Source organism: Scyliorhinus canicula, chromosome 12 (genome assembly GCF_902713615.1).
Source record: "Scyliorhinus canicula chromosome 12, sScyCan1.1, whole genome shotgun sequence".
Taxonomy (NCBI): Eukaryota; Metazoa; Chordata; class Chondrichthyes; order Carcharhiniformes; family Scyliorhinidae; genus Scyliorhinus; species Scyliorhinus canicula.
Window position 1 is genome coordinate 152,233,225 of NC_052157.1, and position 21,124 is coordinate 152,254,348.

At 51.0% G+C, this 21,124-nt stretch overlaps 2 protein-coding genes across 2 annotated transcripts in view; one reads left to right on the plus strand and one right to left on the minus strand.

Moving 5' to 3' along the window:
* The window catches only part of LOC119975066 (multidrug and toxin extrusion protein 1-like), a 132,815-nt gene that overhangs the window by 1,105 nt on the left and 110,586 nt on the right, over nucleotides 1–21,124 (plus strand). The gene's annotated exons all lie outside the window — the stretch shown is intronic.
* Nucleotides 6,724–19,968, minus strand: mrps23 (mitochondrial ribosomal protein S23). The gene is made up of 5 exons (XM_038814570.1): nucleotides 19,804–19,968; nucleotides 16,522–16,698; nucleotides 11,785–11,862; nucleotides 8,921–9,044; nucleotides 6,724–7,155 (listed from the first exon to the last, which is right to left on the minus strand). The coding sequence occupies exons 1-5, from the start codon at nucleotides 19,845–19,847 to the stop codon at nucleotides 6,994–6,996; spliced, it is 585 nt and encodes a 194-aa protein (XP_038670498.1). The 5' UTR covers nucleotides 19,848–19,968; the 3' UTR covers nucleotides 6,724–6,993.

Consider the following 21,124-nt stretch of genomic DNA (forward strand, 5'->3'; position numbering starts at 1 on the left):
CCATGCCTCCACCCCATCCCCGTAACTCCACCCAACCTTTTTGGACACTAAGGGGCAATTTAGCATGTCCAGTCCAATCCACCTAACCTGCGCATCTTTGGACTGTGGGAGGAAACCGGAGCACCCGGAGGAAACCCACGCAGATACGGGGAGAACGCGCAGGCTCCGCACAGACAGTGACCCAAGCGGGGAATAGAACCTGAGACCCTGGAACTGTGAAGCAACTGTGCTGACCACTGTGCTCCCGTGCTGCCCAACGTTGGCCTTCATCGCAAGAGGATTGGAGTTCAGAAATAGGGATGTCTCACTGCAGTTACACAGGGCCTTGGTGAGACCACACCTGGAGTATTGTGCGCAGGTTTGGTCCACCTACCTAAGAAAGGATATACTTGCCATCGAGGGAGTGCAGCGAATGTTCACCAGGCTGATACTGGGGTTGGCGGGACTGTCCTCTGAGGCGAGACTGACTTGACTGAGCCTGCGTACACTAGCATTTAGAAGAATGGAGACAAGATCTGATTGAAACGTATAAAATGCTAGCAGGGCTGGACAGACTAGATTCAGGGAGGGTGTTTTCCCTGGTTTGCGGAATCAGGAGGCAGTGGTAGGTATTGAGGTCATTGAACGTAGTCAAGGAAGACATAGGTATTTTTTTTTTAGATGTTAATGCCTCAAGGGGTTTGGGAGAAAGCGGGATTATGGCTCTGAGATTGCGGGTCAGCCATGATCAAACTAAATGGCGGAGCAGGCTCGAAGGCCGAAGCCTACTCCTAGTTTCCATGTTTAAAGTGTCTTTTCAATTCCCTTTTCACGGCTCCAGTGAATCTGTATCCCCCACCATTCCAAATCCTGCACGCACGAAACAGAAGATGCTGGGAATACCCAGCAGGTTGGAAGCAGGAATGTTAAAACAGTCTGTGGCCGTTTCCCTTCCACCAATGTCGAGTATTGCCGGCACTTTCTCTTTTGATTTCAGACTTCCTGCATCTGCAGAATTTTGTGTTAGAACAGTAGAATCCCCACAGGAGGCCATTCGGCCCATCGCGTCTGCATCCACCCTCCGAAAGAACACCCTAACCAGGCCCACTCCCCAGCCCTATGCCCGTAACCCCACCGAACCTACGCATTCCTGGACACAGAGGGCAATTTGGCGTGGCTAATCCACCTAACCTGCACACCTTTGGACCGTGGGAGGAAACCAGAGCATCCCACGCAGACATGGGGAGAGCGTGCAGACTCCACACAGACAGTCCCACAAGGTCAGAATTGAACCCGGGTCCCTGGCGGTATGAGGCTAACCATTGTGCTGCCCCAGTGCTGTGTCAGGGTATTATTTCCCCCATGCGGCCTCTGGCTCTTTTCCCCATCACCTTTAATCCTGTTATCAACCTTCAGCCACTGAGAACTTTTTTTTTTGTTCATTTACTCTATCCAAACAGCTGCGTTGATTTTAAGCGGCTCAATTGAATCTCATCTTAGCCTCCTGGGCTGTGAGGGGATCAAGCCCAGCTTCTACAGTCTATTCACGTCGTCCCTCACTGGGGGGGGACGGACGAAAACTGATAGCGCTGGATATGCTCAGCAGGTCTGGCAGCGTCAGCGGAGCGAGTTTCGAGTCCGACACGACTCTTCCTCGGAACTCTGGAGGTCAGACTCGGAACCTTAACTCTCGATTCACGCTCCGCAGACTCGCTGGGATCCCCCAGCACCTGCACCCTCCCCCCCCCCCCCCCCCCCCCATGTTGTTCCAACTCGTGAGCCTGATGCAATTTCTGGCGTCGAGTTCCACCTTGGCTCAGATTGGTAAACCAGTACAGGCTGGAACAGAAGTCTAAACAGAGACTGCGAGCGCTGACGAGCGTCAGTGGGGGAAGCTGGCTGGGAGAGGTCCAACCCGCAAGAGGTAGCCGGGTTGATACCAGAGGCAATAGTTCACAAACTCCGGGGTAGGGTGACAAGACAGCCGACGGGGGAGCCGCAAGATCCTGTCACGTTATCAGCTTCTCGCTCCGCTCACCCTCTTCAACTTTGCAACCCGTTGGCTGAAGGCAGGCAGGAGACAAACATTTTTTGAGTGGAATTTCACTCAGATTTAGAGTATCCAATTCATTTTTTTCCTGATTAAAGGGACAATTTAACATGGCCAGATCCACCTAGCCTGCACATCTTTGGGTCGTGGGGGGGGGGGTGAGACCCACGCAGACACGGGGAGAATGTGCAAACTCCACACGGACAGTGACCCGGGGCCGTGAGGCAGCGGCGGCGCGGACCACCGTAGCAGAATTTGATACGTGATTGAGGTGGAGGCTAAATGGAACTGCCAACTCTGTGGACGTCCCCGCCACTTGCACGTCAGGACTCTTCGGTCACGGGAGGCCTCGCAGTCGTCCGCAGGTTGGACGCACTCGAATTACGAGGCGCCTGCCGCCCCCATCAGGCAGAGGCAGCTGATCTCAGCTGGCTCCAGTGCCTCCAGGGTGCTGGGAGAGGAGCAAAGGAGCAAAGAGGGTACTTTCACCGCAACCTAGCCGGTCACAAGTGAAAGATGAGGCATGAGACAATTTGTCTATGTTCCCCTAACAACTAGCCAGCAGCTACAAATATTTCAATCCAAGCGTGACTGTACTGCAGCCGTTTCAATGCCAAGGCGGCTGTACTAAAAAGAATGGATATCGATAGAAAGCAATTTCGCTTTGTGTATTAAATCGACTGGGCCGGTCAGGATGAACGTGATACATTAGTGCTACCTAGTGGACAAACCGGGAACAGCGACACAGAGAGAAACAGCAACTTGGCGAGGGGACTCGCATCTCTGAACATTGATTTTCACAGGAGATTTTCTCAAGATTAAATCCTTGTGTCACTTCATTAAAAACTACTCCTCAGTCAGTATGCTCGAAGTGTTAAAAAGCCTCTCGTGCCTGACCTCGAGCCGAGGCAAAGAAATCTCGGTGGAAATTGAAGGGAAATGTACTTCCACAGATCTGGCACGATTACCGGGGTCATTTATTCTGCTTTCTTTGACTGGAGTGAAATATAAAAAGAGGCAGCATCTGTTTGTGCCCGTTGACTACTCCCAGCGTCACAAATTCCTCAGCTCGGGCGGGCTATTGGGGAGTCGGTAGCACAGGGCAGGGGCTGGTTTAGCACAGGGCTAAATCGCTGGCTTTGAAAGCAGACCAAGGCAGGCCAGCAGCACGGTTCAATTCCCGTACCAGCCTCCCCGAACAGGTGCCGGAATGTGGCAACTCGGGGCTTTTCATAGTAACTTCATTTGAATCCTACTTGTGACAATAAGCGATTTTCATTTTCATTTCGTTTTGAGCGTTTTCCTGAAGGATGGTTGTGAGGTGGGATATATCTATCGCAAGAGGGGACAGCGAGGTTTGGGAAAGCTGAAAGAGGGATTCATGCTGTCAGGGGGTTGAGGAATGGGGATGTGAGGGTGATTAAACAGCGGCATCAATAGTGAGCCACGCCGTGAGAGGTGAAGAGGATGGGTGAGGGCCTGCGACAGGTTACTTTGTACGGGCAGAGGCGGAAAGAACATAACAAATAGCACCTGGGTAGGCCGGGTGAGCCTGTTCTGCCATTCAATGTTGACTGCCCATCCAACTCAATAATAAATCACTTATTGTCACAAGTAGGCTTCAATGAAGTTACTGTGAAAAGCCCCTAGTCCCCACATTCCAGCGCCTGTTTGGGGAGATCGGTCCGGGAATTGATCCCGCGCTTCTGGCCTTGTTCTGCATTACAAGCCTGCTGTTTAGCCCACTGTGCTAAACCAGTCCCTAATAAGTCGCTTATTGTCACAAGTAGGCATCGATGAAGTTACTGTGAAAAGCTCCTAGTCGCCACATTCCGGCGCCTGTTTGGGGAGGCCGGTATGGGAATTGAACCCGCGCTGCTGGCCTTGTTCTGCATTACAAGCCAGCTGTTTAGCCCACTGTGCAAAACCAGCCCCAACTCAAATAATCCATTTTCCTGCTCGCTCCTCTTATCCTTTCATTTCCCTAAGAATGCATCTCGGCAGGTAGTGGCCTAGTGGCATTGCCACTGCACAAGTAATCCAGAAAGCAAGGGTAAAGCCAAGGTTCAAATCCCACCACGGCATGATACAGCAAAAGTCTGGACTTAAAAGTCGGAACTGTGACCGTGAAACGAAAGTCGCAAAAAACCCCAATCTGGTTCACCAATGTCCTCCAGGGATGGAAATCTGCCGCCCTTACCGGGTCTGACCTACATGTAGTTCCTGAATCAAAATGATTGACTCTTAAATGCCACTCTGAAATGGCCTAGCTGTGCGGCATGTTGGTGGTGCAGTGGTTAGCGCTGCTGCCTCACGGCGACGAGGACCCGGGTTCGAGCCCCGGGTCACTGTCTGTGTGGAGTTTGCACATTCTCCCCGTGTCTGCGTGGGTTTCGCCCCCAAAAATGTGCAGGGTAGATGGATTGGCCATGCTAAATTTCCTCCTTAATTAGCATTTCCCTTCAGGGGCATTTAGGAACGGGTCATAAATGCCGGCCTCTGAATAAATAATAAAAGAAACATAGATACTTGACGCTCATCTCTCTGAGCCAGGATCTGACCCTCTTCTGAGTCAATGCCCACATACAGCAGAATTCCTAATCACAATCCAGCTACCACTGGCTTGCGAGTACCTGCAGGCCCACATCACACTGCCTGTGGGAGAGAATCGCAGGGAAATAATTAGATTCTTTTTAAAAAAAAAACAGAAGGGCAGAAAATGTCACTCCCGTGAATTAATTCCACCTCAGTAATTATTTAATGAGCTAGTACAGTAAATCGCATGGGGAGTAAGAATTTTAAACAAAAAATAAAGGATGACAAATTCACCTGAAAACTTCAGCTGCCGCTGTCAGATATCCCCCCCCCCGCCACCCGCTCTCGTGCACCATCCCCTCCCCAGTTCAGTTGTTCACCTGCTTTCTGCTATTGTTGCTCTCAACATTTCCTCCACATCAGTGAACAAATCCTATCTTTCCTCTTCCAGACACTGATGTCAAAGCTTCCCAACCTTGAGTTTGCTGTGACTCCATTTTAATACTTCACAATTATTGCCACCCCAGAGTGAAAATTCAGTGGGGGGTGGTGTGAGGAGCGGGCGGGGGGAGGGGGCTGTTCAGCAGGGCGGGGGTCCACACAGCAGGGACACAGGATCAAAGAACAAGGAAGGCACCAACCATTTTGCAGGCTCTGTCGCTGTCAGCATAGAATCCTCACAGAATTCACAGGGCAGAAGGAGGCCATTTGGCCCATCGGGTCCACATCCGCCGCCAAAAGAGCACCGTACTTAAGCCCACACCTCCACCCTATCCCTGTAACCTAGAAACCCCATCTAACATTAGGACAGTATGGGGCAATTTAGCGTAGCCAATCCCACCTTACAGCACGTCTTTCGAGGCTTTTGTGGGAGGAAACCGGAGCACCCGGAGGAAAGCCACGCAGACACGGGGAGATCGTGCAGACTCCGCACAGCGACCCAAGCCGGGAATCGAACCTGGGACCCTGGAGCTGTGAAACAACAGTGTGCTAACTGTTGTGTGATGCTTCTTCATGTAGCATAAGCCGCTCCCTTGATGTACACCCTGACAAAGGAAGGTTCAGACTTGGAGATTGGTTTAACACATTTATTGAACAGTTAACAATTCTCCTACTTGAGAGTTCGACTCTCCTGCTAATCTTGCTATAGTAACTCAATCTAACTAACCAGTCTGCTCTAAGCCATGTGGTGGGTGTGATGCTTCCCTGATCTGCCCCTGTCTCTCTGAGTGTCGCCTATGGAAAGAGAAAGAGCATGTGTTCCCTGTCCTTTTATATAGGTAGCCCACTTGTGGTAGTGTCACCTCTGAGTGTCTTGACTGCCCATTGGTCGTGTCCTATCTTACTGACCTATTGGTTGAATGTCTGTGTGTCATAATGTCTCTGGTGCTCCCTCTAGTGTTTACTTAGTCCCAGTGTATTTGCATTAACCCCTTGTGTATTTACAGTGATGCATATCACCACACTAACCACTGTGCTGTTGTGCCCATTGGACCAGCCACACCCACGGACCAAAGATAGGTAAATGGCTCGCGTTCAGAGGGGGCTGATCCCGGCACTGTCAAATCTGAGTCTCTGCCCATAGCCGCCATTCTCGGAGACCGCGGTCCCAGTTGGTCGTCCCGTGACCTCACTTGGGGTCGCGACCCACAGTTTGCCAGTTTAACCCCCCGCCCCCCCGTTCTATGAGCGTGCTCATACACCTGTGCTGTAAGGGGAAAGAGTTCATTCGAAGAGCCAATGCTTCCCTTTATCACTTTACTAGTGCAGTAGCCCAGACAGCAGCGAGACCGTAACCACCCTGTCTGGTGCTGTGCCGACCCCCGGGGTTTGCACGCCGCAGCCGAGTGGCCTGTCGGCCGGGTGTCTCGTCTCCGGGTGGAGTTCACCGGAGGGCATCTCAGCCACGAAAGTAGTGACGTCAGGGAGGGAAAGGGGAGAAAAAATATTTTCATTAATTAAAAAACAACAACAAATCTACGACCGGAAGGCAGCACGAGTATGTAGCTGTTCCCGTAGCATCGGGGCGAGGGGCGGGAGAGGCCGAAAGAGGAGGTCCGACTACAACTTTATCCCATATCTAAATCCTCCATCAGCTCTCCCTTTCAGATAGTCTGGCAGGCGCTTATTTCTTCTAATAAATTATTTGGAAAATGCCATTATCAGTTACAACTTTTAATTGAGGGTGAGGATTGTTTATTTTTAAATCACAGGTTATATTTAAAGGGTTGACGACCTTAACAAAGGAGATGGGCTCCCTGACTCTCAAGAGGGCTGACAGGAAGCTAGATTTTCACCTGAACAGTACCAGGAGGTTGGTGGATGACGTCCTTGCCGGTTGCCCCAGCCCTTCCCTGGGATTGGCGGTGGGACCGTTCATTGTCCATTTGTATAAAACAGTTTGTGATGACCTGGAGCACTGAGTCGCGTCAATGCGGCTGCGCCTCGTCTGGTGTCTGAAGGCGGCCCTCCTTTTGGGCCTGTTCCTGTTGGTCCTCCTGCATCCCCTTCAGCAGGTCTTGGAGTGTCAGATCCAACACCGGGTCCCGCTTCCCCGCGTCCTGGCTCCCACCGCTGGCAAAACTTGACATCTGAAAGTCGCAACGGGTTATTGCGGAGGATTAGAGATTGAAGGATACTGTGGGCCTATTTTGATGGGTTATTGCGGAGGATTAGAGATTGAAGGATACTGTGGGCCTATTTTGACGGGTTATTGCGGAGGATTAGAGATTGAAGGATACTGTGGGCCTATTTTGACGGGTTATTGCGGAGGATTAGAGATTGAAGGATACTGTGGGCCTATTTTGACGGGTTATTGCGGAGGATTAGAGATTGAAGGATACTGTGGGCCTATTTTGACGGGTTATTGCGGAGGATTAGAGATTGAAGGATACTGTGGGCCTATTTTGACGGGTTATTGCGGAGGATTAGAGATTGAAGGATACTGTGGGCCTATTTTGACGAGCCAATTTACGTACAGCAAACTCTCAGAAAACAGCACATGAGACAAACAACAACAAAAAACATCTGGTTTGTTTGTTTTTAAAAAATAAATTTAGAGTATCCAATTCTTTTTTTTTCCAATGAAGGGGCAATTTGGCCTGGCCAATCCACCTATCCTGCACAGCCTTTGGGTTGTGGGGGGGGGCGAAACCCACGCAAACACGGGGAGAAGGTGCAAACTCCACACGGACAGTGACCCAGGGAAGGGATCGAACCTGGGACCTCAGCGCCGTGAGGCAGCAATGCTAACCACTACGCCACCGTGCCGCCCCTCCTGTTTTGCTTGTAGACTGAGGGATGAATATTGACCAGGACACCGGGGAGAACCCGCTTGCTCTTCTTCTAACCAGTGCAGTAGAAACCGTTACATTCGACTCAAAGGGCAGGCCAGAGCCTTGGTTTAAAGTCTCATCTGGAGACAGTTCCACTGGCAGTGCAGCATTCCCCCAGTCCAGGCCTGGATTGTGAGCTCAAATCTTTGGAGTGAATTTTGATTCCGAGACTCTGTGAATAAACGTAAGGCTGACTCTCCAGCGCAATACCAGGGGAGATCTACCGAATGCTCGTGGAAAATTACAGCGACTGGGGCAGTGGTGTAATTTGTATTGTCACTGGGCTTGTAATCCAGGGTAAGGGCAGCACGGTAGCCCAATGGTTAGCACTGTGGCTTCACTGCTCCAGGATCCCAGGTTTGATTCCCGGCTTGGGTCACTGTGCGGAGTCTGCACGTTCTCGCCGTGTCTGCATGGGTTTCCTCCGGGTGCTCCGGTTTCCTCCGGCAGTCCAAAGATGTGCAGGTTAGGTGGATTGGCCATGCTAAATTGCCCATAGTGTCCTAAATTGCCCTTAGTGTTGGGTGGGGTTTCTGGGTTATGGGGATAGGGTGGAGGTATGGGCTTGGGTAGGGTGCCCTTTCCAAGAACTGGTGCAGACCCGATGGGCCAAACGGCCTCCTTCTGCACTGTTGATTCTATGGTCCGGGAACCTGGTTCGAATCCCAATACGGCAGATTGGTGGAATTTTAATTCAATGAAAATCTGGATTTAAAAGTCTAATGACGACCATGAAACTATTGTTAATTGTTGTAAAAAACCCATCTGGTGTGTTGTAAAACCCAAGGAAATCTGCCATCCTTACCCGGTCTGATCTACCTGTGAATCCAGATCCACAGCAAGGCCCTCAGGGATGGGTAATAAATGCTGACCCAGTCCGATCTAACCTCACGGTAACTGGGCTCGGCTGGTCACGGTGACTGGACACATTTCCCTACATTTCCTCCCCACCCTACCACCACCCACCACATCCAAACGCTCTAACACACCCAGACTGCAAATGGATATGCGTTATACTTACTCCCGCTCTGCCTCTCCTCCGTAGCATGACTCCCTCTACCAGGAGTGCCTGACTGGTCGCCTCAAATAGCTTATCGTCATCAACTTCCCCTCGTGCCTCCAGCTCCTGAAACTTGTCCACAAACCTGAGAAAGAGGAGGTTCAGACAACGTGAGAGCTCCCGCCATCACGGTCGGGAATCGGGGGGGGGGGGGGGGGAACGGACCAGGAGACACGCGGTCTCTGCTGATCCAAGGTTCAGGCGCTGTCGCTTTCAGACCAGAAGCGGTAAATGAATGAAAAATCGTCAAAATTAATAAAGTTCGGATTTCTAATGCAAAAAGGAAAAACAGTGTTCACCCCCGTATGGGAGGTTGACCCAACAGATCGATACAGAATGACACAGACTGTGGACAACGCAGGAGGAGGAGATTCGGCCCACCTGCTCTGTACTGGCTCTTTGGAAGGGCAATCCAGTTAGTCCCACTCCTATCAGCTTAGTTCACTACAACAACCCTTACGTGGCCCAAAGGGACACCTCAACTGATCTCCCCATGGGCCGAATGGAATACAAGCTCCCCCAGCCAAAGTCACCAACTGAGATTACCCAGTTCAGCCCAGCCGGAATTCACAACTCACCCACATGCCACCGCGAGACAGCAATGCTTCAAAGTCAGCCCGTGGTCAACCCACACGTTCACTCGATTCCATCACACACCAAGATACCATGTTTTATAGCGTACCTGAACCCCGCTTCCTGTTGCCGTCTGCATCTGTTGGTGTCCAGTTCGCAGCCAAAGCCACCCAGAACCTGAAAGACGTGGAGCTGGGACTCGACGGAGCTTGAGGTGCCGAGGTAGCACCAGCTGGGGGTGGATCGGCGTTTGAACCAATCCCCATTTAGATGGGACTGCACATTAGCCCTTGTCCTCAGATCGCTCTCGGAGATCTCTGCTCCACAATTCGAGGCGCCTCGAGTAAATTCCCTCCGTGCCTTTGCATTCCGCACGAAAGGGCTTCTGGTGCGACTCCACACCCTCCACTTCCTCACCCTCGTCCAGCAGCCCGGACACACCCTGGTTTCCCTGTACTGCCCTCCAGAGCTGGCAGCCGGGGGCCTCGGGTGGGAGGCTCTTTGCATTTCCCATTGAGGGTTTGGCGGGGAGGGTGATGTCCACGTAATGGAAGGCGAAGATGGTTCATCGACTCCCAAACCACCTGTGTGGGACTGCCGGACGGACACTGGAGTATTGGTCGGTATGAGGCAGAGATCTGGCCTACCCCGATGGAATGCTACAATCTATGAATAAACCTACCAGCAGGAACAGGATGTGTGTTTCAGTCAGTGATGGGCCAATCTAGGCTGGTGAGTGGGCCGCAAGCAACTGGTCAGCACAGTTGCTTCACAGCTCCAGGGTCCTAGGTTTGATTCCCCGCTGGGTCACTGTCTGTGCGGAGTTTGCACGTTCTCCCCGTGTTTGCGTGGGTTTCCTCCGGGTGCTCCGGTTTCCTCCCCACAGTCCAAGGACGTGCAGGTTAGGTTAGGGGGATTGGCCATGATAAATTGCCCCTTAGTGTCCAAAAAGGTTAGGAGGGGTTACTGGGTTACAGGGATAGGATGGAGGTGTGGGTTTAGGAAGGGTGCTCTTAGGGCGGCATGTGGTGCAGTGGTTAGCACTGAGACTGTGGCGCTGAGGATCCGGGTTCGAATCCCGGACCTGGGTCACTGTCCGTGTGGGATTTTCACATTCTCCCCATGTCTACGTGGGTTTAACCCCCACAACCCAAAGATGTGCTGGTTAGGTAGATTGGCCACGCTAAATTGCCCCTTATTTGGAAAAAGATTGGGTACTCTAAATTTATATTTTTAAAAAAGGTAGAGTGCTCTTTCCAAGGGCCGGTGCAGACTCGATGGGCCGAATAGCCTCCTTCTGCATTGTAAATTCTATGATTCTATGAGTGGCCCCCCTTCATCTGAGTGGGCCGCAAGATAGAAATCTGGCTTGTTCACTAATAATGGCCCATGAATAAGATTAATTACATTTAATAAATGCCGAATATTTCATAATTTATCCAAATTGCTCAATCATTTATATATTAATAGAACGATAAAATGGACACAGAGGGAGTGCACAGCTCTCCCAGTCAATGCTGTGAGTGATCAGCACACTCCTCAATTCACTCCCTCTCGCTTTATGTGCGAATCACTTCAGCCATACCGGCCGGAAAATAATGATGTGGACGGGAACCAGCGGAATGTGGCGACCCTGCACCTGGGCCACGGTCAGCGCAATGTCTTGTGGTCCACACTCAGAACCCAGGTGGGCCGCGTGTCTAGATTTACCTTTCCCTATCTGGTTTGGATCTATTTAAACAGGCCAGCATTTAGCGCACGTGATCCAGAGCACGTGATTTGTGGATCCGTAACGGGACCGGTGAGCTGTTTACACCGCAGAGTGTAGCTCCCAGCGGACATCTGGCCAACCGTTTGGCTGAAAATCCCAGGTGTAGAAGCTTTCCGGGACACACAGAGGATACCCCCTAGGACGGGTTGCTTACTGGGCACTAGGTGCTGTGACAGTGCTGCTGCTTTGAACCGAAATAAGCAGCAGACTGCGGATGCTGGAACCTGAAGCAGGAGCAGAGAATGCTGGGAAGGCCCAGCACAGGGTAGGGAGAGAGACCAGAGTCAACGCTCTGAAGAAGAGTGTAGCGGACTCAAACCGTTAACTGTTTTCTCTCCCTGTGGACGCTGCCCAGGCCTGCCGAGCTTTTACAGCAGTGCCCCTCTTTGATTCAGCTAGTTTAACTGCGGGGGAAGGGGGTGGGGGGGGGGGGGGGGGGGGGCAAGTAGGGAGGAGGGAAGACCAACAAGGAATTTCTTACCTTTGGCATGTAGAGACAAAGTTGGATCGTGTGAGGTCAAAGGGCCGAGGGCCATTCCCATACACCTCGTAGAACTTCCTGCAATTTAAAAGGTCTCAGAATGAAAGGGGTTAACGTGGTACATAAAAAAATAGGAGATACATAGATGATAGGAGCAGGAGGAGGCCTTTTGGCTCTTCGAGCCTGCTCCACTATTCATCATAATCATGGCTGATCATCCAACTCCCCATAGCCTTTGATCCCATTCTCCCCACATGCTATATCAAGCCGCCTCTTGAATATATTCAATGTTTTAACATCAACTACTTCCTGTGGTAATGAATTCCAGAGGCTCACCAGTCTTTGGGTGAAGAAACGTCTCCTCATCTCTGTCTGAAATGGTTTACCCTGAATCCTCAGGCTGTGACCCCTGGTTCTGGACACACCCACCATTGGGAACATCTTCCCTGCATCTACCCCGCCTAGTCCTGTTAGAATTTTATAAGACTCTATGAGATCCGCCCCTCATTCTTCTGAACTCCAGCGAGAACAATCCCAACCTAGTCAATCTCTCCTCATATGACAGTCCCGCCATCCCTGGAATCAGTCTGGTAAACCTTTGCTGCTCTCCCTCGAGAGCAAGAACATCCTTCCTCAGAAAAGGAGACCAAAACTGCACACAATACTCCAAGTGTGGCCTGTGTCACCAAGGCCCTGTATAATTGCAGCAACACATCCCTGATTGTGTACTCGAAACCTCTCGCAATGAAGGCCAACATACCATTAGCCTTCTTTACCGCCTGCTGTACCTGCATGCTTACCTTCAGCGACTGGTGCACAAGGACACCCAGGTCCCGCTGCACACTCCTCTCTCCCAATTTACAACCGTTCAGGTAGTAATCTGCCTTCCTGTTTTTGCTTGCAAAGTCAATAACCTCACACTTATCTTCCAAAGTCAATGACCTCACATTTATCTGCATCCCACTTGAGCACCTCAATCTGAGTCACTCCACCATTGATAAGCTTTGCCTTCAGCTGCCTCGGCTCTACTAAAAAAGTTTGGGACATTTTATTATGCTAAAGGCCCAACCATAGAATCTCTACAGCGCAGAAGGAGGCGATCAGCCCATCGAGTCTGCACTCCCCCTCCAAAATAGCACTCTGCCCAGGCCCACTCCACTGCCCTATCCCCGTGACCCCAGTTAATCTGCACATTTTTGCACACTCAGGGCAATTTAGCATTGCCAATCCACCTAACCTGCGCATTTTAGGATTGTGGGAGGAAACCAGAGCACCCAGAGAAAACCCATGCAGACACGGGGTGATTGTGCAAACTCCACACAAACACTTAAACCAAGGCCAGAATTGAACCCGGGTCACTGGCGCTGTGAGGCAGCAGTGCTAACCACTGTGCCACCGTGCCGCCCCCTATACACACACACAAGTTGTTGTAGGACGTCTTGTGGCACAGCATCCCTGCCTCGGAGGCAGAAGCTCCGGATTCAAGGCCCGCCCCAGGACATGATAGCAACATTCATAGCATGGCCAAACTAGTTGAGCATCAACATGTAAATTCAGTGGGAGTGAATCCTGGTCGGTTTTGCTCCAGTTCCCAGGCCCAGATATATAGGAGAGGTTAGCGGCAGGAATGGCATCTGGCGGTAAAACCAGCTGCCCAATCTTATAAAAGTGGGGGTGACACCAAGCTGACCAGCCAGCTTCGTGGGAGCCCATGTAACATGGGAAAGGCAGGAAGTGGACCAAATTCCGGAAAGTGGGATTAGAGTGTGTGAAAATCTAACTCTTAACGCGTTAAGAGTTAGATTTTCACACACTCTAATCCCACTTTCCGGAATATGGTCCACTTCCTGCCGGTTACGGCCCTTCAGCTGCACATGGGCCCTTGGGCAGCACGGTAGCATTGTGGATAGCACAATCGCTTCACAGCTCCAGGGTCCCAGGTTCGATTCCGGCTTGGGTCACTGTCTGTGCGGAGTCTGCACGTCCTCCCCGTGTCTGCGTGGGTTTCCTCCGGGTGCTCCGGTTTCCTCCCACAGTCCAAAGATGTGCAGGTTAGGTGGATTGGCCATGATAAATTGCCCTTAGTGTCCCAAATTTGCCCTTAGTGTTGGGTGGGGTTACTGGGTTATGGGGATAGGGTGGAGGTGTTAACCTTGGGTAGGGTGCTCTTTCCAGGAGCCGGTGCAGACTCAATGGGCCGAATGGCCTCCTTCTGCACTGTAAATTCTATGTCTATCCAGGCATCTTAGAAACGAGACGCGCTTTCGTGCCTGTACCGCCCTTTCAGGAAGTGAGTTACGGACCCTTCCCCACTCTCCAGGATGGGAGAAGATGGAAGTTTGGAGATGGAAATTAAGGAATGGATTGGCTCTGGTTGGAATAATTGGCAGGAGCAAAGTGGAGGGTTATGCGGGAGACAAGTATGGCTGAAACTGCGAAGCAGAACATACCAGACAGTTGTGAGTCCGGGCCTTGTTTATATACAGCAGTATCCTGTGAAACATCAAGAGAGGAACAACATGGCGGGTTTGTCCATAGATCTCTGAAGGCGGGAGGGAAGATTGTGAGGGGCACGGACAGGGTGGAAAGGGAGCAGCTGTTCCCCTTAGTTCAAGGGTCAGTCACGAGGGGACACAAGTTCAAGGTGAGGGGCGGGAGGTTTTGGAGGGGGGATTTGAGAAAAAGTTTTTTTTTTAGCCAGAGGGTGGTGACGGTGTGGACAGCACTGCCTGGGAGGGCGATAGAAGCGGGTTGCTGCACATCCTTTAAAAAAGTACCTGGGTGAGCACTTGGTACATCACAACATTCAAAGCTATGGGCCAAGAGCTGGCCAATGGGATTAGGTGGGCAGGTCAGGTGTTTTTCATGTGTCGATGCAGACTCGATGGGCCGAAGGGCCTCCTCTGCTCTGTGTTTTTCTGCGATTCTGTGACTGGATACCAACAGGATGGATGCACGGAAGAACGAGAAAGGACAAAAACAGGAATCAGCACATCAGGGGGTCAGTGAAGATTGTGGGAGCATCGAAGAAAGTAGCCGGGAAGCGACTGAATTTATATGGTCATCTGTAGCAGAGAGAGAGAGAGAGAGGAAATACCGTGAGGAGAGTAATAGGGACCAGACTGCTGGGAAGGAGAGAAAAGGCTTGGGACCAGATGGAAAGATGTGGTGGAGAGAGACAGAAAAGCAGCTGAATTGGAAGAGAGGGCAGCACGGTGGCACAGTGGTTAGCATTGCTGCCTACGGCGCTGAGGACCCGGGTTCGAATCCCGGCCCTGGGTCACTGTCTGTGTGGAGTTTGCACATTCGCCCCGTATCTGTGTGGGTTTCACCCCCACAACCCAAAGATGTGCAGGGTAGGTGGATTGGCCACGCTAAATTGCCCCTAAAATTGGAAAAAATAATTGGGTACTCTAAATTTTTTTTAAAAAGAATTGGAAGAGGACTGGATGACTGAGAGGACGAGAGGTAGAAGGAGGATCAATCAACGTTGTGGTGAGTAATAGGGTGGTCTCTAGAGGACGGACAGGAGAGGGGAGCGTCTCAGACATATATAAAGAGCTTATGGGATCAGAGGAGACGTAGACCGAGTAGCTGAAACGATAGTGGGAGGAGGAGCTGGGGGGAGAGATAGAGGAGGGCCTTTGGGCGGACGCGTTGGGTAGGGTCAACGTGACCGCAACATGTGCCAGGCTCAGCCTGATACAGTTTAAGGTTGTTCACCGGGCTCACATGACAGTGGCCCGGATGGGCTGATTCTTTGGGGTGGAAGACAGGTGCGCAAAATGTGCGGGAGGACCAGCGAACCATGTCGACATGTTCTGGGCATGTCCAAAACTGAGGGGAGTTTGGCAGGAGTTTGCTGACGCCATGTCCACAGTATTAAATATGAGTGTGGCAATGAGTCCGGAGATGGCGATTTTTGGGGTATTGCAGGACCCGGGAATCCAGGAGGAGAGAGAGGCGGATGTTCTGGCCTTTGCTTCCCTGGTAGCTTGGAGGTGCATATTGCTGGCATGGAGGGACTCAAAGCCCCCGAAATCGGAGACCTGGCTATCACACATGGCAGGCTTCCTCTGCCTGGAGAAAATTAAGTTCGCCATGAGAGGGACTCTGCTGGGGTTCGCCCAGAGGTGGCAACCATTCGTCGACTTCTTTGCAGAGAACTAATCGTCAGCAGAAAGGGGGGGGGGGGTGGGGGGGGGGGGGGGGGGGGGGGGGGAGGAGTTAGGTTAGCGTAGGTTAGAGGGGTAAGTAATGTCAAGACCTGTGGGAGAGGTGGAATTTGCACTATGTTTACATTTTCCTTGTTATGTATATTGTTGAATTGTTGATTTTGTTGCTGTTAAAATGCCAAAGAAATACCTCAATAAAACATTTGTTAAAACAAATATATTGTGGTGAGTAAAATGAGAGAAGCTGAAGGAAAGGGTGGTGGCGTTGGGAATGGCTCTGTCACCGTGCACAGCTCCATCTTTAGTTTCTTTATTTGCCCCCAGGTCCACTCCCCTTTTGCCAACATCTCCTACCTTCTGCCCAATCACAAACCTTCCCTTTCAGTCTCGCCTCCCCTCACCATCCTTTCCCTGCCTTTGTGCTTATTTCAAAGCTGTTAACGCTCTGGAAAAAGCCACAGACCTAAACCATTAACTGTTCCTCTCCCTCCGCTTGGTGTTTCCAGCATTTTGTTTCCACACGAGGAACATTGTTGTCTCGAAGAGTGCAGGCGGAACTTACGCTCGAATCAGGTCTTCCTGGTAGAAGATGTCCTGAACTGGGTCTTGCACTTTTCCAAATCTCTCCTTCTGTTTCTGGTAGACAGGTTCATGCGTTGGAGGGAAGGCAGCGTAAACGTCGTACCAGCAAGGTTTCTCCGACTCCTTCATCACACCAGAGCGCAACAAATCTCGGACCCTAAAGAGTGGCAAAGACAAGAGTTGGTGGATGTTTTTGTCTTTATTTACCATAACAAACATAACTTAACCCAACGTCTGAATTCTTAAGATTCAAGACCATAAGACAGAGGAGCAGAAGTAGGCCATTCGGCCCATCGAGTCTGCTCCGCTATTCAATGAGATCATGACTGAACTGATATGAGAATCCTCAACTCCACCTTTCCACCTTATCCCCATTATCCTCGATTCCCTTGCTGATCAAAAATATGTCCATATCAGTCATGAACATGCTCAATGACCCAGCATCTAAAGAATTCCACAGATTCACTATCCTCTGAGGGATGAAATTCCTCCTCACCTTCGGTTAGGTTAGGTTAGGGTAGGTTAGGGTACTGGCGGCACGGTGTCACAGTGTTTAGCACTAATGCCTCACAGCGTCAGGCACCCGGGTTCAATTCTGGCCTTGGGTGACTGTGCACGTTCTCCCCGTGTCTGCGTGGGTTTCCTCCGGTTAGGTGGATTGGCCATGATAAATTGCCTGTCCAAAAAGTTTCGGGCAGGTTAAGGGGATAGGGTGGAGGTGTGGGCTTAAGTATGGTGCTCATTCCAAGGGCCAGTGCAGACTCGATGGGCCGAATGGCCTCCTTCTGCACTGTAAATTCTATGATCGATCTCGGAATTAAACGAGCAACCCCTTACTCTGAGATTAGGCCCTCTGGGCCTAGACTCTCTCACAAGGGGAAACAACCTCTCAGCATCTACCCTGTCAAAGCGCCTGAGAATCCTATTTGTCTCAATAAGGTCGCCTCTCATTCTTCCACACCCCACTGAGCACAGGCCCAATGTCACCTTTAGTCCAAGCGCTCGGGAAGCGATCGGCAGAGTAAATAGAGAGTAGGACTATCGGCCAATGCGAAACAGAGCCAGGTTTACACTTCAGCTGCAGAATGTTTGAAATTCTCCAAGATGTTAACGAATCTTCCAATTTGTCGCTAAACATTCTTGGGAAAGTGGGCAGTATTGTCCAGGCTACATTTGCTGATGACTGATCACAGCTTGCTAGGCCACTTCAGCTCAGCCCAGGCCAACGTTTGGTCCACCTCTCCGCCCAGGGGTAGTAAAGCATTTCGCTACTGACAGAAACGTACGTGGGTCGCAGGAAGGAAAACGTATGTTTTTAAAAATTTGTTGATGGGATGCGAGCATCCCTGGTCCCGAGGAGCAGGAGGCGCGCCGCCTTCTTGAGCCGCGGCAGTCCGCGTGTGGTGTAGGTACACCCGCAGCGCTGTTAGGGAGGGCGTTCCAGGATTTTGGAGCCAGCCACAGCGAAGGAACGACCGATATTGTCCCAGATTGGGATGGTGAGTGGCTGGAGGGGTGGGAGAGCTACATTCCGCTGCTCCTAGGTGGCGGGGCACCGGCTTTGCAGGGGCGCAAATTATTTTCCTTGACCAGTGCCTGATTCGGAGCTGTCGATGGATCTTGCCTCAGTCGAGCTCACTAGGTACTCCGGTGTGAGGAGACTCACCTGAAGTAGCTGAGGTCCAATCTTTCCATTTTTGATGCAGGGTTAGAAATATGGCTGTGCTGAGCACTACCTTCAATCAGAAAGGTTGTGTACTGAACCAAAGCAATTAGTCAAAAGCAAATATGTTGGCAGAACAATCCTTTTTACTCTACATGGAATAGGAATGTTGGCACTTGACATATTTCTTCTGCCTCTTGTGCGATTTACCAGACTGTAACTTTATCAAAAATTCAGCCAGTTATCACCAATTTATGAGAGTCCTGGCTCTTTGACATCCCAGCATAAATTCTCCAGGTCTTTTTTTTTCTCCGCGCAACCGCCTGCCTCAGTTTCATAAAATGATGCCCTGGCTGCACTTGTCCCTTCTGTTCTTATGCTTCCTCATGCGTGAGAAAAGTATTGTTAGCAACACTGCTGAAATTAAATCAAACTAGGTTGCTGCGTGGGGCTGGTTCGGGCAGGTCATTCACTCAGTTTCAACGGTAGGGTCAGGGGTCAAGACGATTCTAATCAATGAAAGGATCCAATTCTCTGCCTCCAAGATCTTGGCCGACCCCAACAGTAGATATGTAATTGTGGCTCTCGTGACCTTCCCAGTTATGATTTTTATGCCCCGAATTGGGACAATATAAACTTGATGAATGCCCTGCTGGTGTCCTTGCCCAATTTGGATTCAGCTTATTTTGGGTGGGAACCTGAACTGTGTTTTGGACCCCAGATCACTCCTTTGGCCACGATCCAGTGGCCACGCTGCAGCCAAAAAGCAGCTCGCCGTGGCGCAGCACGGCTGATAAAACCCTGCGCCTGGGATCTACAATGTTGGGATGTGAATCACTTTTTTGGCAAATCTGCATATTGGAGACAGCTAGCTTCACTTTAATATGCAGATTCCCAAGGTAGCCGAGACTTTCGGTTTCATCCCCTTCACCTCAGAGACCTCGGGTGAGCACATCAGCATTATCTTGGGGCTGGTTTAGCACACTGGGCTAAATCACTGGATTTAAAGCAGACCAGGGCCGGCCAGCAGCGCGGTTCAATTCCCTTACCAGCCTCCCCGAACAGGCGCCGGAATGTGGCGACTAGGGGCTTTTCACAGTAACTTCATTTGAAGCCTACTTGTGACAGTAAGCGATTTTCACGTTCATTGTTTTTCATTACGCAGACACGGGGGAGAACGTGCAAACTCCACACAGACAGTCACCCGAGGCCGGAATTGAACCCGGGGGCCTGGAGCTGTGAGGCAGCAGTGCTAACCACTGTGCCACCGTGCTGCCCGTAACGTTGCATGTTCCCCTGCTGAAGTGCTATTGCAAACGGACCGCCCGCAGCGCTGAAAGTGGCACCCGGTCCCCCGGGCTCGCGTCTGGGCCGAAGAGTGGCACCTCTGACGGCACTGCGCTGCCCCCTCCACGCTGCCCCCTCCTCCCCTGCCATCTGTGAAGTCTCCAGGTGGCCCACGGTAACCCAGACCCCAGGGCTATGCTGCCCACCCCTATTCCGAGGGCGAGAGGAACTGGTCTCAGGGTCAGCAGCCACCCAGCTCACTGAGTGGATCCTGAGAACCCCCCCCATATCCCTGGTCAACCCTGCCCTTACCTGGAGAAGATGGTGCCTAATTTCTCCAGCCTGCTGCCAGCCATGATCACACTCACTTCACACTGTGTGTGTGTGTCTCTCTCTTAAACACCAGCAGCTACTTCCCTCCTCACTGCCTGCTGAACTCTAACCCGGAAACTATAACCGCTCCTCCAGGCTCAACAATCAAACCCTGAGCCAGGCATAATCCATCCAGCACCAACACATCAATCAGTCCCAGACACAGGGAGAAATGCTCTTGACAGTGTGTTGGCTTGCATTTATGTCACCGTACATCACAGAAACTACATATATTTTATGTTTATCTTTATACAGCTTGCATGTAAAATGTTGTGTGGAATTGTACATTATGTGTATCTTTAAATATATATGTAAAAGTAAAATCACCACAATCCCTGATGACCACCGGCTGCTTTCCCCTTTAAGGGGGAGAGCTGACCAATGGTGATTTAACCCAACGGTCACCACATCTCAGGCAAGGGGCAAGGTCAAGAAGGCAGGTCCTTCATGAATAACCTCAGCCAGTACAGGAATTGAACCCACACTGCTGGTACTTCTCTGCATTACATACCACTGTCCAGCCAATTGAGCTAAACCGACCTTATCTTTTTGTGTATGTACGTGTGTGTGTGTGGTGGCGCATGGGTAATCTCCCTGCCTCACCTAATCCAGAAGGTCCAGGTTCGAGTCCCACTCCGGGACTATGTGGCAAAGGAACTGTGCGTTGCCAAACAGGTTTTAGTATCGACCTGCAAACCACGCAGTGAGGGCAGGAGAGATTGCTGCGGCCAGCCAAGCGGAATGAAGGTTGGAGCCCTGGCTCCAGACAGTAATGTGTGTGTTCCCACAGCAACCCAGACTCCCTGAGTGGCCTGTGACATTTGTTTTGTTTAAAGGTGTATGTTCCTGGAATTACATCTAAATATGACACAAAGATTTGCATTTGTTCTTCACCATCTCAGGACATTCTAAAGCATTGGACAGCCGTTGAGTACTTTCTGAAGTATAGCGACAGGCGTAAAATAGGAAATGTGACAGCCAATTTGTGCACAGCACGATCTCATAAACAGCAATGTGATAAAAGCCAGGTCATCTTGATTATTTCTGTGATTTTGGTTGAGGGACATATGGGGCCTCTTCCCCTGTGAATAGGGCATCGGGCTCCTTTCTGTATCCCCGAGAGGATCCACAGGGGCCGCGGTATCAAATTTCATCTGAAAGACAGTGGGCTGGATTCTCTGTTGCCCGACGCCGATATTGTAATCGGCGATCGGGTGGAGAATCGAATCCGACGCCCAAATCGGGGCCGGCGACGGTTTGA

What these genes read in the sequence shown, in the direction of transcription:
- mrps23 (XM_038814570.1), bottom strand. Translation starts at nt 19,847, where the DNA reads ATGGCTGGCAGCAGGCTGGAGAAATTAGGCACCATCTTCTCCAG. An exon ending in TTAGGCACCATCTTCTCCAG is followed by an intron (nt 16,699 to 19,803) that starts GTAAGGGCAGGG and finishes GCCACTCTTTAG; the next exon opens with GGTCCGAGATTTGTTGCGCT. An exon ending in CAGGAAGACCTGATTCGAGC is followed by an intron (nt 11,863 to 16,521) that starts GTAAGTTCCGCC and finishes TTTAAATTGCAG; the next exon opens with GAAGTTCTACGAGGTGTATG.